The following is a 22,171-nucleotide window of genomic DNA, read 5'->3' on the forward strand; positions in this document are numbered from 1 at the left end:
ATCGCAGATGGTGGCCCACTTAGTCTGGTAGACAGTTATAGAGGACTGTGGGTAGCCAGCCATCTACTTTGCAGTGCCTCGAAAAAAGCCTTTTGCTCGAAGATGTTAGATAGCTTCCACCCATGAAGAGCCAAGGACTCCATGGCCTGGTAGTACCTTGGCAGTTGCATCTGACAGAGAAGCATGGGCCACTTGAGTAGTTTTCTTGGGACCTCGACCAGAAATTAGCAGATTAAGATACCACTCAGCATTGAGCCATCTGGGAGCCACCAGGGTAATCCAAGTAATGGCATAATCAACACTGTTAATTACCAGTCAGATTAGGCTGTAAAGTGGAAAGCCGTACATGTTCAGGTGATCCTGTGGGTGTTGGAAAGCATCTTCAAATACTGACTGTGGTTTTGGAACAGGGGAGCAGAACACAGAGAGCTTCCTTTTCTGTTGAGTGGCAAACAGGTCGATCACCAGAGAGCCCACAAGACTAAATGCCTTTCCCTTACTAGAGGATATAGGGATCACTATGAACCTTGCAAATGAGTGTGTCTGCTAGTACATTTCTCTTGCCCAAAATATACTTTGATGACAACTCTAATGGCATGACATGCTGCCCAGATGTGCATCTGATTTTCAGCTCACAGAGAGGGTGTGATACCTTGGCTTGCTTGTTGATGTAGGCTCCCACGGTGGTGTTGTCATTCATCAACACTGCTGAGTGCCCCCTCAAATGTTATTGGAATCCTTGCATTGTTAGATAGGCTGCTTACATCACGAGAAAATTGATGTGCTGATGCCTTTCTCTGGTCTACACACCAGAGATGACACATCTGAAAACAGTTGCCTGTCCTGAGGCAGATAGTCAAGTGGAACTCTCCTGCTGAGGTTTTCCTCATCGAGCCACCAGAATAGATCAGTCTGAACCTACCGCCCCATTGGAACAGGATAGAACGTGGAATCCCTATCGGCAGACCAGCAATCCTTCGGACAACACTGAAGGGATCTCTGGTGGAACAAGTTTCTCCTACGAGGATATGTGACTGGGAAGACCTTGCCAGCACTAAGCTGGTATTTCTGTCCTGTACAGGAATGGTCACACAAACTACATGACCATACTGCTACAATCGTCTGATGGAAGGACTTACTGCTGCCCTGTCTATCAGCATGCCCAAGGACTTCAACCACTGCTTGGGTATGAGACTTGACACCTCCCAGTTTATCACAATCCACAGACAGCGGTAAAATGAGAGAATCCGATCTTGATCCTGTAGCAGCTGCCCCTCCAAGGAGGCCAGAGTCAATCAACAGTCGAGATACTGTACACTGTATCAACAGACTGTTCTATGTGCATTAAATTTATATATATAATATTGAGTTATAAGACTTGTGAAAAAGGCTTATTTTTACTTATTGAATATCAATGCAAAAATAATAACACTGCAATTCGAAAAAATCATCATATTCTAGATCAAAGAGTTTCTAGATACTTCTCATGACTATTTCGACGCCAGCTGTCTGATGAGCGTGTTTCATGAGTTCAACAGGAAGATTCGAGTGGGCACCTGGCATGGCGTTGTGTAATGTTAGGCCTGTACGCTCCAGAATTCTCCAGAGAACACAGATCCTGATATAAAGGACAGATGATGAATAAGAAGACAGACTTGACTTAACACTGCTCGTATCTGCAAGCATTTCAGCTACTCCAGCTGTGACCAGGAAGTTTGTAAAAAAATTTCAAATTACAATAATATAATATCTTGAAGAAGATAAAGAAACTTTGGAACTTATTCATCAGAAGCTGTGCAACTGCATATAAATTTCTATATCTGAAACCAAGTGTCGTCATCTGTCACTCGCTGCATTGAAAATTATGAAATCCAGACGTACATCTTTGTAGGGACTTATTATACAAATATGTTATTTTGATTATAAAATAAATTTTTAAATATACTTACCCGGTGATTATATAGCTGCAACTCTGTTGCTCGACAGACAACTCTACGGAAAAACTCGCCAGCGATCGCTACACAGGTTGCGGGTGTGCCCAACAGCGCCATCTGTCGACCAGATACCCAGTTCTCAATGTAAACAAAGACTCAATTTTCTCCTCGTCCCACTGCGTCTCTATTGGGGAGGAAGGGAGGGTCATTTAATTTATAATCACCGGGTAAGTATATTCAAAAATTTATTTTATAATCAAAATAACATTTTTCAATATTTAACTTAGCCGGTGATTATATAGCTGATTCACACCCAGGATGGTGGGTAGAGACCAGTAATATATGTTTACACTTTTATGAGCTAAGAGTTTTTTATTTCATTTTAGAAGTTATCAAACTAACAAAAACAAAATAAATAGGTACCTGGTAAGGAAGTCGACTTGAACAATTACTCTGCCTTTTAAGTACGTCTTCCTTACGGAGCCTCGCGATCCTCTTAGGATGCTGATCGACCTCTAGGATCTGAAGTATCAAGGGTTGCAACCCATACAACAGGACCTCATCAAACCCCTAATCTAGGCGCTCTCAAGAAATGACTTTGACCACCCGCCAAATCAACCAGGATGCGAAAGGCTTCTTAGCCTTCCGGACAACCCAAAAAAACAACAATAAAAACATTTCAAGAGAAAGATTAAAAGGGTATGGAATTAGGGAATTGTAGTGGTTGAGCCCTCACCCACTACTGCACTCGCTGCTACGAATGGTCCCAGTGTGTAGCAGTCCTCGTAAAGAGACTGGACATCCTTTAGATAAAAAGACGCAAACACTGACTTGCTTCTCCAATAGGTTGCGTCCATTATACTTCGCAGAGATCTATTTTGCTTAAAGGCCACGGAAGTTGCGACAGCTCTAACTTCGTGTGTCCTCACCTTAAGCAATGCTTGGTCTTCCTCACTCAGATGTGAATGAGCTTCTCGTATTAACAGTCTGATAAAGTAGGATAAAGCATTCTTTGACATAGGCAAAGATGGTTTCTTAACTGAACACCATAAAGCTTCAGATTGGCCTCGTAAAGGTTTAGTTCGCTTTAAATAGAACTTAAGAGCTCTCACAGGGCATAAGACTCTTTCTAGTTCATTGCCTACCATATTCGATAAGCTGGGAATATCGAACGATTTCGGCCAAGGTCGAGAAGGCAGCTCATTTTTGGCTAGAAAACCAAGTTGTAGCGAACATGTAGCTTTTTCTGACGAAAATCCGATGTTCTTGCTGAAGGCATGAATCTCACTGACTCTTTTAGCTGTGGCTAAGCATACCAGGAAAAGTGTCTTTAAAGTGAGATCTTTCAGGGAGGCTGATTGTAGCGGCTCAAACCTGTCTGACATGAGGAATCTTAGTACCACGTCTAAATTCCAACCAGGTGTAACCAAACGACGCTCCTTCGTGGTCTCAAAAGACTTAAGGAGGTCCTGAAGATCTTTATTGTTGGAAAGATCTAAGCCTCTATGCCGGAAGACCGATGCCAACATACTTCTGTAGCCCTTGATAGTGGGAGCTGAAAGGGATCGTCCTTTTCTCAGGTATAAGAGAAAGTCAGCTATTTGAGCTACAGAGGTACTGGTCGAGGATACAGAGACTGACTTGCACCAGTTTCGGAAGACTTCCCACTTCGATTGGTAGACTCTAAGGGTGGATGCTCTCCTTGCTCTAGCAATCGCACTGGCTGCCTCCTTCGAAAAGCCTCTAGCTCTCGAGAGTCTTTCGATAGTCTGAAGGCAGTCAGACGAAGAGCGTGGAGGCTTTGGTGTACCTTCTTTACGTGTGGCTGACGTAGAAGGTCCACCCTTAGAGGAAGACTTCTGGGAACGTCTACTAGCCATCGAAGTACCTCGGTGAACCATTCTCTCGCGGGCCAGAGGGGAGCAACTAGCGTCAACCTTGTCCCTTCGTGAGAGGCGAACTTCTGCAGTACCTTGTTGACAATCTTGAACGGTGGGAATGCGTATAGATCTAGATGTGACCAATCTAGGAGAAAGGCATCTATATGTATTGCTGCTGGGTCTGGGACTGGTGAGCAATATATTGGGAGCCTCTTGGTCATCGAGGTTGCAAAGAGATCTATGGTTGGTTGGCCCCAAGTGGCCCAAAGTCTCTTGCATACATCCTTGTGGAGGGTCCATTCTGTTGGAATTACTTGCCCTTTCCGACTGAGACAATCTGCCATGACATTCAAGTTGCCTTGGATGAACCTCGTTACTAGTGTTATGTCTTGACCTTTTGACCAGATGAGCAGGTCCCTTGCGATCTCGTACAACGTCAGTGAGTGGGTCCCTCCTTGCTTGGAGATGTACGCCAAGGCAGTGGTGTTGTCCGAGTTCACTTCCACCACTTTGCCTCGAAGGAGAGACCTGAAGCTTTTCAAGGCCAGATGTACTGCCAGCAGCTCCTCGCAGTTGATATGCATGATCCTTTGACTCGAGTTCCACAGTCCTGAACATTCCCGACCGTCTAATGTCGCGCCCCAGCCTACGTCCGATGCGTCCGAGAAGAGAACGTGGTTGGGAGTCTGAACAGCCAGGGGAAGACCCTCTCTGAGGTTGATACTGTCCTTCCACCAAGTCAGACAAGACTTCATCTTTTCGGAAATGGGGATCGAGACCGCTTCTAGCGTCTTGTCCTTTTTCCAGTGAAAAGCTAGATGGTATTGAAGAGGACGGAGGTGTAGTCTTCCTAATGACACAAAAAGTTCCAGGGATGATAGCGTCCCTACCAGACTCATCCACTGCCTGACTGAGCAGTGTTCCTTCTTCAGCATGTTCTGGATGCATAACTGGGCTTGGCTTATTCTGGGGGCCGACGGAAAAGCCCGAAAAGCTAGACTGTGAATCTCCATCCCTAAATACACAATAGTTTGGGATGGGACCAGTTGCGACTTTTCCATATTGACAAGGAGACCCAATTCCTTGGTCAGATCTAGAGTCCACTTTAGATCCTTCAGACAGCGACGACTGGAAGAGGCTCTGAGAAGCCAGTCGTCCAAATAAAGGGAGGCTCGGATGTCCGATAAATGGAGGAATTTGGCTACATTCCTCATCAGCCTCGTAAACACAAGAGGAGCTGTGCTTAGGCCAAAGCACAGGGCCTGAAACTGGTAGACCACCTTTTCGAAAACGAATCTCAGAAAAGGTTGGGAGTCTGGGTGGATGGGGACGTGGAAGTAGGCGTCCCTTAGATCTAATGAGAGCATCCAGTCTTCCCTTCTGACCGCTGCTAAGACTGACTTTGTGGTCTCCATGGAGAACGTCTGCTTTGTGACAAAGACATTCAGAGCACTGACGTCTAGCACCGGCCTCCACCCTCCTGTCTTCTTTGAAACCAAGAAGAGGCGGTTGTAGAATCCTGGAGATTGAAGGTCCGAGACTTTGACCACCGCTCCCTTCTCTAGTAAAAGAGACACTTCCCGTTTCAAGGCTCGTCTCTTGTCTTCCTCTCTGTACCTGGGAGAGAGATCGATGGGAGACGTTGCTAGAGGGGGTTTCCGTACAAAAGGGATCTTGTACCCCTCTCTGAGCAACTTCACAGATTGTGCATCTGCGCCTCTCTTCTCCCAGGTCTGCCAGAAGTTCTTGAGTCTGGCTCCCACTGCTGTCTGAAGATGCGGGCAGTCAGACTCTGCCCTTATAGGACTTGGATCATTTCTTCTTCCCTCGTTTCCCTTCGGCACGAGCACCTCCTCTGCTGGAGGCTCTGCCACGAAAGGGCGGAATAAAACGAGACGCTGGAGTGTCCATCCTTGGTCTAGCTGACAAGGTAGGCAAAGGGGGAGCTTTGCGAGCTGAGGACGCAACAAGATCGTGAGTGTCCTTCTGCACTAACGAAGCGGCTATTTCCTTAATCAGGACTTCTGGAAAAAGGCACTTGGAAAGAGGAGCAAAGAGAAGCTCAGATCTCTGGCACGGTGTAACTCCAGCAGAAAGGAATGAGCAGAGATTTTCTCGCTTTTTTAGGACTCCGGACACAAATGATGCAGCAAGCTCATTAGACCCATCACGTACGGCCTTGTCCATGCAGGACATAATGAGCAAGGAAGTCTCTTTATCTGTCGAAGAGATCTTCCTGCTTAGGGCTCCTAGACACCAGTCTAAGAAGTTAAAAACTTCGAAGGCCCTAAAGATTCCTTTCAAAAGGTGGTCCAGGTCCGAAGATGACCAACATATCTTTGAGCGTCTCATGGCAAGGCGGCGGGGAGAGTCTACAAGACTTGAGAAGTCGCCCTGGGCAGAGGCAGGAACTCCCAAGCCGAGAACTTCTCCCGTGGCATACCAGACGCTCGATCTAGAAGAGAGTCTAGCAGGGGGAAAAGCAAAGGCTGTCTTCCCTAAACTCTTCTTGGACTGCAACCATTCTCCTATCACCCGCAAAGCTCTCTTGGACGAGCGTGCGAGGACGAGTCTAGTAAAGGCAGGAGTGGTAGACGGCATGCCTAAAACAAACTCTGAAGGCGGAGAACGAGGAGCCACAGAAACAAACTGGTCAGGAAACAGCTTTTTGAAAATGGCCAAAACTTTTCTAAAGTCCAAAGAGGGTTGAGTAGACTTAGGCTCGTCCAATTCTGATTGTGGTTCATCTATATGTGCAGCAACATCATCATCAGAAAGTTCCTCATCCGACAACTGATGAGGAAACGGCAACGGAGTGGGTAACGGCTGGTTCGCTGAGTCCGGTCGCACTGGTGCATGCGTGACTGAGCCGGACGCAACGTCATGGAACTGCTGCCCAGTCTGTGAGCTGGCAACAACCATGGTAGCGCGGGGACGCACAGCGTCTACTCCAGACTGTCTAGACTGATGTGGGTGCGCAGTGGAAACCACACTGGGTTGCGGAGGTTGACGCACCGCGTCAAAACAAAGCAACTCTGACGGTTGTTGAACATCCACAACATCAACGGCAACCTCCGTGCGTCGCTTAACGTCAACATGCGGCTGGCAGATCAAACTGGAACGTATGGGTGGAGGAACTCTCTCAACTGGTGTGCGTGAGAAGGTTACCTCAGCGTCCACAGGACGCACAACCGATCGCGTGGAGGGTTGTAGGCTAGGTACTGCACTAGCTGGTACGGCAGCAACCTTCTCCGCACGAAAGTCCTGCATCAGAGATGTAAGTTTAGACTGCATGTCTTGCAGTAGAGACCACTTAGGGTCTACGGGAGCAGGTGCGGCGACAGACGGTGTTACTGTCTGAAGCGGTACCGCTTTGCCTCTCTTAGGCGGTGAGCAGTCATCGGATGACGGCAACGAGTCCGAACTGACCCAGTGGCTACAACCGGGCCGTTGGACTTGTGCTGAAGGGACCGATTTACGTTTTAACGGTCGCGAGACCTTGGTCCAAAGTTTCTTGCGAGAAACACCTTCAGAAGACGAGGTATAAATGGGCTCTCTCGTCTTAGTTAGGTAGGAGCGGTCTTGGGTAGATACGCCCGATACCACGGAGGGAACGTCTGTTCGCTGATTAAAGCCTCTCGAACCCATGCGTCGTACGACATTGCTTCTCCCCTGGACTTGGGAGCTTGCAAGAGGTCCCGGACTAGGAGGACGACAGGCACGAACAGACGAAACCTCAAGCGCAACACTGTCCACAACACTATCACTTGGCACTTTAGCACTTCCCACTGCACTTTGGCACTTAAGCTCCTTCACACCCGCCATGAGCTGATTACGGTCACTAGCAAGGGACTCAACTCTCTCACCCAGAGCCTGGATGGCACGCATCATATCAGCCATCGATGGTTCCTGAGTGCCAGGAGGGGGGTTAGGAGCAACCACTACAGGGGAAGGAATAGGTTGTGGGGCATGAGGAGAGGATATATCAATAGAACGAGAAGAACTTCTCCTAACTCTATCTCTCTCTAGCCTACGTGTGTACTTTTGAAATTCGATAAAATCGAATTCCGAAAGGCCAACGCACTCCTCACACCGATCTTCCAATTGACAGGTTTTATCCCGACAATTGGAACAAACAGTGTGAGGGTCGATAGAAGCCTTCGGAAGACGCCTAGAACAGTCCCTAGCATTGCATTTCCTAAATTTGGGGACTTGTGAAGGGTCAGCCATTTTGAATTGGTCAAGGGAAATTCCAAAAAACGATCAAAAAGTCATCAACAAAGAATCCGTTATCAAAAAAGAGTTCAAGGATTTGTGTGAAGAAAAACCCTGCACAGCGAAAGCTCAAAACTAGAATATAGTACTTCACCAATTAGATGTGAAACACTCCAGTTTAGCAACAGCGAGTAAAGTACGTCTTGCCGACACGGCGACAGAGAGAAAATTGAGTCTTTGTTTACATTGAGAACTGGGTATCTGGTCGACAGATGGCGCTGTTGGGCACACCCGCAACCTGTGTAGCGATCGCTGGCGAGTTTTTCCGTAGAGTTGTCTGTCGAGCAACAGAGTTGCAGCTATATAATCACCGGCTAAGTTAAATATTGAAAAATTTAGATTGGTATGCTATGAGTATTCCGTGGACCTTGAATAATTTTGTTAATACTTAAGTCAAATCTTAAATATAGTTATTGTTTATGTATGCTGGCTATAATTTTCATTTCTTGTTACTGTTTTTCTATTTTTTGGTAAACCATTTATGTAGATTTTACATAATCTATGGTGTATAGTACCTGATTGCAACAATCATTTAAGTAGATTTTACATAGTCTACATTGTGTATAATAGCTGAATGTAACACACGACGTATCCCTCGCGAATGGGCTTAAGCGCCTACCAGGGTGAACACCAGAGCGAACATCCAGGGAGCAGTACATAGTCTGAAGTGCAGAGTCTTGAACTGGTAAACTGTATCATAAAGCCTGAAGAGGAGGTACTTTTGATAGGACTGATGAACAGGCACTTGAAATTGTATCCTTCAGGTCTAACAAAAGCTCAGTTTCCCTTTCTGATGGAAGAGAGCACAGACTGTACTGTTTCCATCCTGAACTTTGTTTGGCGAAAAAATTTGCTCAGAGGAGAGAGGACGATGACCAGCCTCTACCGCAAGTTGCCTTCTCCACCAGGAAGAGCTGACTGTAGGAGCCTGGAGACTCATCTCAAATGATTTCAAGTGCATTCTTTTCCTAAAATCCCATTCATTCTGCCTGCAAGCTTAAGGTTTTCAGCGATGTTAGATGATCCACAGGGAACTCGATCAGAACTGGAGACAAAGGGCGGCTCAAAAGGGTAGTAAATAACTGTTGCAAGGGACACCCACTATGCAATACTTGGCTCCGTGTCTGCCAAGTTACCCAAAGGAGAGACAGGCATCCCACTACTCTAGGCAGCAGGAGAGGAAGAATGCCAACATTACCATTTCCTTCTCCCTCCCCTTTTCCCACTCCTAACTTCCTAGAGCAGGTTGGGGTACTCAAAAAGGTTATGCATGCGGAGGCTCTTTTCAGTTAAAGGTCGCGGGCGTTACCAGCCAGCGTCTCAGAGCAGCCAAAGGGCCCTTCCTTAATCCTGATCCTGTAGGCTTCGGCACACCCAAAGGTTTGGCTGCTGCCAACTACAAAAGGCCAGGGCCCCTGAAGAAAATAGTAAGCTTGATCAGTGAGTTGTATGAAGCCGTCTTCAAGATTTCACCGGTGCCTGCATATGATTGCCAGAAAGGAGAGAGGGACTCCCCACACCGAGGAATTCCATAAAGAGCCACACCACTTCCAGGGTAACCTGTTTCAAGAAACAAGAAACAATAGCGCCTTGTCTCTTCAAAAACCAGTTAGCCCACAGGTTTGCTGCCTGGTGAGCAAGGAAAGTAAATGCCTTCTTACCCTACAGCACAAGACTCTTTCAATTCTTCAAAGCCTCTGGGGTTGATAGCCTTACAACAACCTATTGTTTGTGCATTTATCGTATGCATTCCAAGGTATTCAGCATTTCACATCGCATATTGTCCGTTTACTGTCATTTTCACATTATCAAAGCAATTAAGGAACAAGAAAGTCTTCAGTTTTCTCTTGAGAGCCTTACTATCTTCCGTCTTTCGGATGTCTAGTGGAAGCTTATTGTATAGCCTTGGGGCTGCATATCTAAAGTCTCTAGAGCCTACAGTGGACATATACAGTATCTAAGATTCAAATAATTTGAATCCATCAGTAAATATTCTCGTGTGAACACAATGTTGGCTGGACAATATGTAGTAATTCTCTTAGATATTCAGGACGTCAGGTTCTGATAACTTGATTGGTTATTACATATAATTTAAACTCAGTTCTTGCTTTAATAGGCAGCCAATGTAAATCAATTAGTGTAAGAGTGATCCTTCTCAAGGTGAGACACCTTTTATCAGTCTTGCTCCTCTATCTATTATTGTTAGTAATTTCTTAAGTTGCACTTTTATCAAATTGTAATATTTATTTGGTGTTGAAAGACAAGTTACAGTCAAGAGATACTCCTAGATCGCTAACTTTATTAAATATTGGGGCAGAGTTATTATTTATGTTTACTTGAATATCACCCTTACTTGAATTTCACCCAAGTTTTTTATGCTGTTTTTCTTTCCAACTACCATAAACTGAGTTTTATTTTCATTTAACTCTAGTTGTTTGAATATCATCCATTCCCTAACACTGGCAAGAATTCGGTTTAGAGTTTTAGTAGTGTCGTCTATATCATTTATGGAGAAGTAAAATTGTGTATCATCTGCAAATAGTTTGAACTTCACTCCATGCATTTGTAGTACTTTTGATAGACCCATAGTATAGATACAGAATAAGATTTAGCCCAGTACACTCCTGAGGAAGCCCTTTGTTTAATGGTTCATATGATGATTAAGAGTTTCCAATTTACAGAAAGCAGCTTCTGTCAGCCAAGTAGTCTATTAGGTATTCAAAAGCTTGCTCTTCAATACCGATGGAACTTGGATCATTTAGTAGTAGTTCATGCACAACTGTACCAAAGGCAGCACTAAGATCTAGTCATATCAAAATACCACATTTGTTTTCATCCATCATTCCCAGCATACCATTTAAAACAGAACGAATAGCTGTCTCCATAGAGTAAAATTTTCTGTAACCAGATTGGTTGTCTGCCAATGCTTCTATTTCTTTTAAGTGACTGATCTCTGTAGTTGTTCTGAGAATTACATATTCCAGCACTTCTGAAATAAAGGATAGATTCAAAACAAGTCTATATGAGCTTAATTCCTGATAATCTAGAGCACTTTTTAGAACCGGTATAACTATAGCTACTTTCTCAGATTTGGAAAACTTACACTCATCGATGCTTGTATTTTCTATTCTCGAAAATATAAAAGTTTCTTTCTCCAGTTACTTCAGAAATTGTCATTATATTGATCGCACAGTTTTTCTTTGCTCTCTTGATAATCCTGGTGATATCTTGTGTTATATTACTGAATCTCTTTAATTTTATCTGTGTTCCTGGTGTATCACTAATATGATGTTGAATACTTATAAATGACCTAAATAGATTTTCTATTTTATTTTATAAAAATACTAGAAAATATTTGCTAGTTCCTGGTCACAGTACCCCTCTAGTAGCCTTTTTTCATTTACATTTCCCATTATACCATTTAGGAGACAATATAATCTATTTGTCTGTTGCTACTTTGCGAGTCTCTCTTTAAAAATATTGGTTTTTTATCCTTCTTAGTAGGTAATTACAGTATATTGGTACATTGCAGTTTTGTATTCTACCAAGTACTTTCAGTTTTTAACAGATTCCACTTTTTTCTTTACGTCTTGTTTTCCCTCTTTTTCTCTAAGTTCTCCCCATCAAACTAAGGCAATCAGACTTTAACAATCACAGTATAGTCCTTTCCATCAGTGGACACAAGGTATATATTCACTTTTACTCGCCCTATTATATATGGTCATAAGTCATTCAACACACACAGAACCCCACATACGTTGGTTCTTGTGATCACAGGGAATATTGATAGCATCATTTATTTTATTTGTAACTTCTTCAATAAATACACAAGGAGAGACGTTTCACTTGAGTCTAAGTTTATTTTTCCTCACTGTACATTTCTGTACAGGTAGCCTAAACGAAATAAGTTAGTACACTGGAGAGAGATTGCATGTCTCTGCTACATTTATATTGGATACAATGTTATTCATTCCAATTATGAAAATTAGGTCCAACGTATGACCAGTTAAAGTAGTTGCATAGCAAACATTATTTACTAATTGACACGATTCCAATAAATCATTAAATGCTAAAGCATCAAGATTTGATGCATTGTCCATTCAAAGATAGAAGTCTCCACAAATAACTAATTTATTTTTCTCCATAATAATCATCTCAACGAGTAAAGTACACTAAATTCTTCAAAGATACTGATATTTGTTCTTGGAGGTTTGTAAACTGTTACAATGGATATATTTTTGTTTTTGTAGATAAAGTTTATTTCTGTATGTTCAAAGCTTTTTGCACTAGTTCTTTTTATCATCTTGAGATTTGAGTAACCCTTGTGGATGAAGAGCCCGATGTCCCCCCCAAACTTCCACTTTCTCGGAATATCAAAGAAAGCATGTATGTGGGTGATCATTTCAGCGATCTTAGCATTATCAAAGTTATTTAACCATGTTTCTGATAATGCTAGTATGTCCAAATATTTCTCATTTACCAATTCTCATATTTGAATAGTTTTATTACCAACAGATTGTATATTTATATAGCCACAGTTTATAACGTCCTTAGTATTTATGATCAGTATTTTCCACTAGTCTTTTCAATACCAAATCATATGGCTTGCAATTTCTGAAGTTCACTGTGTGGCCATTTGGTTTGTTTTATTTAGAGCAATTTATACATTTTACCTGTTGAAAATTACATTCTTTGGTGAAACGTTTTTCTGAAAATTTCCCAGTCATTATCATCAATCAAAAACATGCAATCTTTTTTAAAATGTCTATATCTTTGACAGTGGTAGCAGGTTCTCACATGGATAGAAGAAAATGGACACAGATGATCCGTTCTGGTGACCCCCGAAACGGAGAAGTCCAAAGAAAAAGGAGAATAATTGCCTGGAGGCCCTAGTCCTTATCAATTGGAGACAAACATTTTCAGGGTATTCAAGTGGATTGACTAAGATGTAGAGACAGGAGAATATGTTGAAATAATATAGGTAACCTAAGTTTTGGTGTAAAGAATCAGTAAATACATGTTCTTTATTGCGAGAGGTTTTGCTGTGTTTATTCAATTTTGTAATCAGATTTTCAATTTTATATGCTACACTTATATAATCTTTAATTTTCATTGAAGTAATCCATTTACATGTTTTCAAAGTATCCTCCTGGAGGATGTAGCTGTAAGATACCCAAGTCAGGCATGGTATTTTCCTCTAATAAAATTACGCACATGGTCTGGGGCAGTGGTTTCCAAACTTGGGGCCATATAGCAAAATGCAAGGGGGCCATAATCTGAAGATATTCATGTATAAAACCAAAGAAGTTTAGTGGGTAGGCAGCTAGTGGAGGCAACATACAGTACAGGTCTGTACAAGCTTTGTTGCTGGAGGATGAGTAATACAGTATTATGCATCAATTCAACTAAATTGTTTTTCTTTGCTATTTTTCTTTTCTATGGTAATTCATACTTTAACAATTCTGGCCTGTAATGATAACAAAAATCAAAAGAGTTACATAAATACCTGAGGTGCCATATTGGAGAGTAAAAATGTTTGATGACATATTTCTTGTGACAAACGATGGTTTCCAGCCGCTGCCATGTGGCCTCGATCAAAACCACTGCCTTTGTAATCCCTGTTCTCAGATCTATAACAAAATAGTATGAAGTATAAAATCTGAACTAATGCAAATCATCAAATACTAAGAGAAAGCCATATAAAGGTACACCATCTTTTTTAAGTTTCCATACAAAAACCAAACTGACATAATTCATACAATATGAATATAGCATTGAACCTTTCTAGAAATTACCTAAAATTATATAGAACAGTGGATTATCTATTAGAATATTTCCTACAAAATGTTGTAAAGCCAGCAAGCATTTTGCAAGGTTTAGGAATTAATTCCCATTAATATAATCCCAACCCCATAAAAACTCCAAAATAATTTTCCTTTCTAAGTTTTACTTTTAACCCCTTTCTTCTTACATGAATGATTATAGACATCTCATTTAATAGAACGTTTTCTAAACAAGTCCATTACTGTTCAACTAAAGTTGTAGTATATACAAATCATAAATAATAAAATCTGTTATTTTCATACTCACCAGATGTTCATATTGCTTTTGCCCAGAAGCTGTGTCACAGTTTACCCGAAAATAAAAAATCTCCACTGGGAAAGAGCCATCAACAAGGCAGCGACTCCAAATGACAGGTAGCACGAGGGGCTTCACCAAGACTTTGAATATGGCGGACAACACAAAACTTTAATAGATGTAGATGCTTCACCCGGGCATGAAGCAGGGACTTCCAGGGTAGCAATACCAGTAACATCTGAGGAGTTTGTCACAGTAGGATACTCTGGAGAGTACTCAATAACAATCTCCACTATACAGCAAAGAGCAAGTGGCTACACAGGTAGTCATTCACTTACGACCTATGCAACTTACAACTGCTCAACTTTATGACCACAATTTTCACTGTGATGACGTCAAAAGTCTGTCAAAAATAGTACACTAATAGGACAACTATTTCCCCAGAAAGAATCTATTTTCATGAATAAAAACTTATTACTTTACCTTGGTAAGTAAGTGTTTTCTTTTATTGATAATATACTGTACGGCAAAATTTTAGATAAAAATTATAGAGAAAAGTTTTAATATCTGTCAAGTTCATACTGTATCATGTCTGGTGACTTCATATTTTTGGCAAAGCCGCGGAAAACGAACGGCCAAATAATGTGATTTCCTTTCAAAAGGCTATCAATTAATGTTAGTATTCCCATCATCAAAATAGTATAAGAATACAGTACAAAGTATTTCATGAGTCTGTATCTGTTGTTATGGGTACTACGTAGCATCAATTTGACTCTAAAACTAAGACAAACGGAATATCATATTTTCCTTATGTTTTATTTTCTTTCTTTCATCTCTTATATTAGATTGATATTTATCTAATGAAAGTACAGTAACACTAATACAGTACGACAAATATTTTCTTAAAGTAACATAGGCCTATTTCATTCAACATTAAAAAAATAAAACACTTTTGCTGGTAAGTGAGTATTTTTTCTTGCAAAATAAAATAGAGAATGCTTTTACATACAGTATTTTGTAAGTCCTTCTTTGGCAAGTTCATATCACTGTGTACACATATGGTGAAGTCATATTTCGGGTGGAAGGCAAGTGGCAAAACGAGTGATTTCCTATTGATTTGTTGCAGGGTAATCTTATTCCTGTTATCAAAACATTGTGTAAAGATACAAAGTATTTAAGTGGTTTTTATCAGTTATTATGAGTTGCCTACAGTATTATTTACCGTAAATTTCGGAAAAGAAATACACTACTGTAAATTTGGTGACGTCATATTTATGGCAGAAGGCGAGCCAACATATCGAGAGATTACCTTTCGATACTTTAATATCGAGAGATTACCTTTCGATACTTTACTGAGTATTATTAGTATTCCAATTATCGAAACATCGTGAGAGAGAGAGAGAGAGAGAGAGAGAGAGAGAGAGAGAGAGAGAGAGAGAGAGAGAGAGAGAGAGAGAGAGAGAGAGAGAGAGAGAGAGAGAGAGAGTGTGTGTGTGTGTTTTTTTTACAATGATTTTGGATTAATTCCATCCGCAGAGACTCCATTTGCTCTTTGGTAGAGCAATCTAGTTAAAGGATTTAAAGAGTCTGCATGGTCTAACTTATTCTTGAACTCGTTTACCGTGTTACTGTTCACTACATCCACTGGAAGTCTATTCCAAGTATTTGCTTTTTTTATGTAAAGAAAGTGCCACATTGAGTAGTGTTGTATCTTTTCAATTCCAGTTTGTATCCGTTACCTCTTGACTGATTTGTGCTAAGCGTGAATAGATTGTTGTAATCTACATTTGTTAATCCTCTAAGAATTTTGAATGTCTCTATCAACTGTCCCCATAGTCATCGGTTTGTAGATCAAATAAGTTCAAACGTTCCATCCTCCGTCTATATCCAAATTGCCCTAGTGTTGGAGCTAGTGTGGTGGCCCTAGCTTGTACTGCTTCCAGTCTATTTATATCCTTATGACTACTGGGAGCCCAGAATTGCACTCCGTATTCAAGATGGGGTCTTACTAGTGATGTGTACAGCTGTAGTACAGAGTCTTTGTTTCTGTATTTGAGTTGTCTCTTTATGTAACCTAATAGTTTTTTGTGCTTTCTTTCACCTTTTAAGCTCGGTTTGGTGAACTTAAAATCCTTGCTGATAATGTTACATGTACTGAGATCTTTCTCTTGGTCCACACTTTCTATTTCATTACCCAACAGTGAGTAATCTGATTGTGGGTTACTATAACTTATCTGCATGACTTTTACATTTCCCAGAGTTGAAAGGCATTTGCTATTTTCTGGACCATTCTCCTACCTTCATTAGATTCTTTCTTAAGGCTTTTATATCTAAGTTCGCAGCATTTATGCCTATTTAGTATTGTCGGAAAATTTGGCTATTTTACTAGTTAATCCTAAATCTATGTCGTTAATGTAGATCTGAAATAGCAATGGGCCAAGGACGGATCCTTGAGCAGTGAACCCTCGCTACTTAGCGGTTCGACCATCGCGGATTCACCACTTCGCGGATTTTTTTCATAACCCATATATATATACATATCGCGGATTTTCCGGAAATTTCGAAAATACCGCGATATCTGAAGACCCCAAATACAATATTTCGTTACCTGTAATTCCATTAATACTGTAATTAGTAATATCTGCTGTTCATTGCATTACATATGACATATAATTAAGCACAGAAAGAAATAAAACACGAAAAGAGAATGTGATCATACGATAATTCAGTACTGTATACAGTACGTAGTAAAATTAAATCGAACATGAAATGCAAATCAGATGCAGTCATACCATATTAAAATGGTGTAAGGCTGCTGATGGCTACTAGTGTACTACAAATGTAATGGATGTGCTTCTTTTCCATGAATCTTTTGTATGTATACGTACGTAGTACTGCATCCAATAATATTCTTTGTTGCAAAAAATCACATTTCGAATAAGTGTACGAGAGAGAGAGAGAGAGAGAGAGAGAGAGAGAGAGAGAGAGAGAGAGACACATCCTACAACAAAAGCGTAAAATAGTGTACGTAAAGCTGTATTATTATTATTGTTATTATTATTGTTGTTGTTGTTAATAAAATTATTATTGTTATTATTATTATCATTATTATTATTATTATTATCATTATTTATTATTATTATTATTATTATTATTATTATTATTATTATTATTATTATTATTACTGTACAGTATACGCGGGGTATCTTGTACTTTGAATTGGTAACCTACGTATCATATAAGACGGGTTGTGATTGGTTCAAGCGCTGATAGATGACGAATCAGAACTCAAGTTTTGTTATCTAGCCTGTGATTGGTGTTTTGCCCGCATCTCCAACTTCCAGCCTCTGTTCGCGGTCACTTTCTCTTACGCCGTATCGCTGAGTAGACGTTGTTAAGTTTGTGAACTTTAATCTGTGCTGTGCGCGACTGTTTTAAGTTGAACTTTTTGTTGAACTTTCTGTTAAATCCTACTGTACAATGGCTCCCAAGCGTTCTGCTTCTACTAAGGCTGGTAGTGAGCCTAAACGCCACCGAAGGATGATGACGATTACTGAGAAGGTGACGCTTCTCGATATGTTAAAAGACGGTAGAAGTTTTGCGTCCGCAGCCCGCCATTTTGGAATCAATGAATCCACAGTTCGCTATATCAAGAAGGACGAGGCGAACATTAGAAAGACGGCTGCAATCACCTTTAGCAGATCAGCGAAGCGAGCCATTACCACGCGTAATAAAACGATCGTACGCATGGAAGGTGCTTTAGCTGTGTGGATTGCCAACTGCCGGAAGAAGAACATAGCCTTGGATACGAACAACATCCAAACAAAGGCTTTGAGCTTGTATGAGAATTTTGCGGCAAAGGAACCTCAAGACGACGATGGTGACCATGCTGAAGAAGATGATGATGCAGATGAACCTCAACCAGGGACATCCACTGATTCCCAGCGTCAGAAACAACGTTTTTCCACCAGCAAAGGATGGTTCGCGAAGTTTCAGAAACGCTTCGCTCTGAAAAGCGTTTCCCTGCGTGGCGAGGCTGCTTCCGCTGACACTGCCGCTGCTGAAACTTACGTGAACCAGACGTTCAAGAATATTATCGCCGAAGGTGGATACAAGCCGGAACAAGTCTTTAATATGGATGAGACCGGCTAGTTTTGGAAGAGAATGCCGTCGCAAACTTTCCTGTTCAAAGAAGAAGCCAAAGCCTCTGGCTTTAAAGCATTCAAGGATCGCGTTACCCTCGTGATGTGTGGCAATGCTGCTGGATTTTTGCTAAAGCCGGGGCTTATTTATAAGTCGAAAAATCCTCGCGCTTTGAAAAATAAAAACAAGAATCTCCTTCCCGTGTACTGGATGCATAATCCAAAAGCATGGATTACGAAGATGCTGACCTCCAACTGGTTCCACCAGTGTTTCATCCCGCAAGTCAGTGAATATCTCGTAGAGAAGGGCTTGCCATTCAAGATCCTTCTCCTTATGGATAACGCTGGTGGACACGCAACTGACCTGTCGCGTGAGGGTGTTCAGGTTGAGTTCCTGCCACCCAACACACGTCATTAATTCAACCGATGGACCAGGGGGTTATCAGGGCGTTCAAGGCCCTCTACACGAAGAATACCTTGGCGGACCTCGTTGCGTGTGGATGCTGCCCAAGATGATGAGGATGAAGATTTTAACTTGAAGGCGTACTGGCGGCAGTACACCATAGCCACGTGCCTGAAGAATATTCAGAAGGCACTGCAAGAGATGAAACCTGCAACCGTGAATGCGAGCTGGAAGAAGTTGTGGCCCCAGATTGTTTACAACGACGAGCGATTTACTCCGTCGGAAATCCAACACTCTGCAATACGCAAATCTGTGCAGTTGGCTGCCATAATTGGAGGTGACGGGTTTGGCGACATGACGACTGAAGACGTCGACGAGTTGTTGGACTGCCATTCCCAGCCGCTAACTGACGCAGACCTAGAAGACCTGACGAAATCGGCAAGCGAAGAAGAGAGTGAAACCCAGGAAGAGACCCAAGAAAATGTCGAAGAAACGGGCTTAACATTAGAACGGCTTGCCAAGTTCTGCAACCATATGAAGGAGGCGAAACAAATGTTGCAAGAGTGGGACGAGGATATGGTTCGGTCTATGCAATTCTCCAACAAGGTTGATGACATCATGACTCCCTACAGGATGCTCTTAGAGCGAAAAAAGCAGCAGCGGCAGCAACTTCCGATCACAATGTTCTTCCAGCCTCGCAAAAAAGAGCCAGTTCCTCCTGCTAGTACGCCTTCGGAAGAAATTGAAGAAGTTGAAGAGGTGTCCCAGGAAAAGACACCTCCGTCTGAAGAGACGTAAAAAGGGATTTTGACGTAGGAAAAATCTATTTCTGGGCGAAGGACCTGTGCCGCCCAGTGAATAAGCTCCATTTAGCACTTATTCTTAGGTAATTTACTGCTAAATATCCCAGAGAAAAAATGTAAAGGAGTGCTAGGTTAACTAGCTCGCTCACCTATTGGTGTCGGTATAAAAATTGGGCGTATATTCCAGAGGTCCCGCACTATTTAGATTAATCCACGACAGAGAACCCCAATAGAGGAGAGCCGTTCAACCTCACTCGGTACTACTACAATGCATCCGCTCAGAACCCAACTCCTTAGCACCCAAAGTTTGGGGACTCCAAGGGAGAGGAGCTGGGAGGGTTCACTGGGCGGCACAGGTCCTTCGCCCAGAAATAGATTTTTCCTACGTCAAAATCCCTTTTCTGGGCTCGAACCTGTGCCGCCCAGTGAATCTATACAAGAGAAAAATGTCACCAAACTTGCAAAATAAAGGAAAAAACATAAGCGTAAGAGAAAAACAGGATGCTTTAATCAGAGATGAGTACCAAAAAACAATTATAAGGGTATCTTAAATATGAACATAAATCCAATAAGGTAGGTATAATAATGCCGTGAGTGATAATATATACAGATACTCAGGAGCATAAAATTTACAAATATAATAACAGTATTCAGGTGCGCGACCAACGAATACAATAGGGTATAAATGAGGCAGGTAAGAGGGAGAGATAAAGAGTCAAGGCATTAACCTGTGAGTTACTCGTGAGTAACTACGCTCCCTGCGGCTACTGTAGAAAATTTTAGGGCTTCCAAATGTTTAAGGTAGTGTTTCTTGAACACTGACGGTGATTTCCACCCTGTATACCTGGAAAGGTCTGTAAAATTCATGTGGTGAAAGAAGTTCACCGAGGTGGCAACCGCCCTGATATCATGTGCAAGAGGAAAAGAGTCAGGGTTAGCTTGTTTAATAAAATACAAAATTTGTTGCCTGATCCCTTTAATAGTAATGGTACCGCCTTGTTCTCTAACGAATAGAGGCCCCGAGGAGTTAGAGGAGGTCCGGGATAGATAAGACCTAAGAGTAGTGACAGGGCACAGCGACGGATCTTGCGTGAGGGGAACAATTTTCCAGGAGGTCCATCTGTTTTGAGGGTCTTCATTCTTAGCCAAAAAGAATTTGTTAGGAGAAAGAAGGACCTCTCCTGAAGGCAGAAAGTCAATATGACCCGGGTCTCTCGACAAGGCTGCCAATTCAGAAATTCTTGCCCCGGAAGCCAAGCTCACTAGGAAAAGTGTTTTCCTGAGAAGGGGCATGTAACCACAAGAACTGTTAATGGTATCAGAAGCCAATTTGAGTACGTCATTAAGGAACCAGGTCACCGGGGTAGGACGAGTAACCGGTTTCAGTCTGGCACAAGCTTTCGGAATTGAAGCTAACAAAGAGTCGGTTAAGTCTATGTTAAAACCCACTAGGAAGATCTTTTTCAGAGCCGATTTAATAGTGGTGATAGTATTGGCTGCCAGACCTGATTCTAATAAAGATCTAAAGAAAGTGACTGTAAGGTTCAAGTTCATACAGTTCACGTCTGAGTCTATTACTAAGGTTCAAGTTCATACAGTTCACGTCTGAGTCTATTAAAAATTTTGCCAACTTTTTAACTGCAGAGTCATACTGACGGATGGTGGAATCCCGTTTATCCGATTCTAGGAACAAGGTGTTTTGAGGATCAATATTGGCACCATGCATAGCCGCAAACTTCATAAAGTCCATAAAGTTAGGGCGCTCTGAATGTTTGAGAAAGCGTACACAACGCGTGTTTGTACTATCTGAGACAGAACCGGATTGGGTATCGGGCGAGGGTATAATCTCAACTCCCGCAGGAGAGGATACCAGTTGCTCTTGGGCCAGTTGGGTGCGACCAAGGCTACTTGTCCCTTGAAGGATCTCAGTTTGTCTAGAACTTTCAGCAAAAGATTCACCGGGGGAAAGAGATAAATCTTTTCCCAGTTGTCCCAATTCTGTGACATGGCGTCTGTGGCGTAAGCCTGAGGGTCTAGATTGGGAGCCACATATACTCTCAATTTGTGGTTGGATTCCGTGGCGAAGAGGTCCACTTGGAGACCGGGAACCTGAGAGAGAATCCACCGAAATGACTTTAGATCGAGTGACCATTCCGATTCTAGAGGGGAGGTCCGGGACAGGGCGTCTGCCACTACATTCCGGACACCCGCCAGGTGGACAGCTGAAAGATGCCAACGGTTCGAGGCTGCTAGGGAGAATATGGCTACTAGAACATGGTTCAGAGGCCCTGACTTTGACCCGCCTCTGTTGAGGCAGCGGACCACCACTTCGCTGTCGAGGACCAGACGAAGGTGTTGTTTCTTGGGAAGAGCGAGACGTTTCAGGGTTAGAAGAACTGCCATGGCCTCTAGCACATTGATGTGAAAATGGCGGAACAAGGGAGTCCAAAGACCTTGAACTTTCTTGAGCTGAGAATAGCCGCCCCAACCTGATAGGGATGCGTCTGTGTGAATGATTAATTCCGGAGGCGGAAATCGAAGGGGAACTGACTTTGACAGACTGTTTGCTCTTGTCCAAGGAAGAAGTCTTTCCCGTAGAATGGGAGGAAGGCGGACTTTCCTGTCCCGGAGCTTCCGGTTCGCCCTCGAACGCCAG

At 42.3% G+C, this 22,171-nt stretch overlaps 1 protein-coding gene across 1 annotated transcript in view; it reads right to left on the reverse strand.

The window, feature by feature from the left end:
- The window catches only part of LOC137656496 (endonuclease G, mitochondrial-like), a 79,781-nt gene extending 63,374 nt beyond the window's left edge, over positions 1-16,407 (reverse strand). The window contains exons 1-3 of the mRNA XM_068390671.1: positions 16,177-16,407; positions 14,506-14,570; positions 13,596-13,719 (exon numbers count right to left, since the gene is read on the reverse strand). Coding sequence (XP_068246772.1) covers positions 13,596-13,719; positions 14,506-14,570; positions 16,177-16,407 — 420 coding nt within the window. The remainder of the gene's footprint in view (positions 1-13,595; positions 13,720-14,505; positions 14,571-16,176) is intronic.
- Between the last annotated feature and the right edge of the window lie 5,764 nt (positions 16,408-22,171).

Source organism: Palaemon carinicauda, chromosome 17, assembly GCF_036898095.1.
Source record: "Palaemon carinicauda isolate YSFRI2023 chromosome 17, ASM3689809v2, whole genome shotgun sequence".
NCBI lineage: Eukaryota > Metazoa > Arthropoda > Malacostraca > Decapoda > Palaemonidae > Palaemon > Palaemon carinicauda.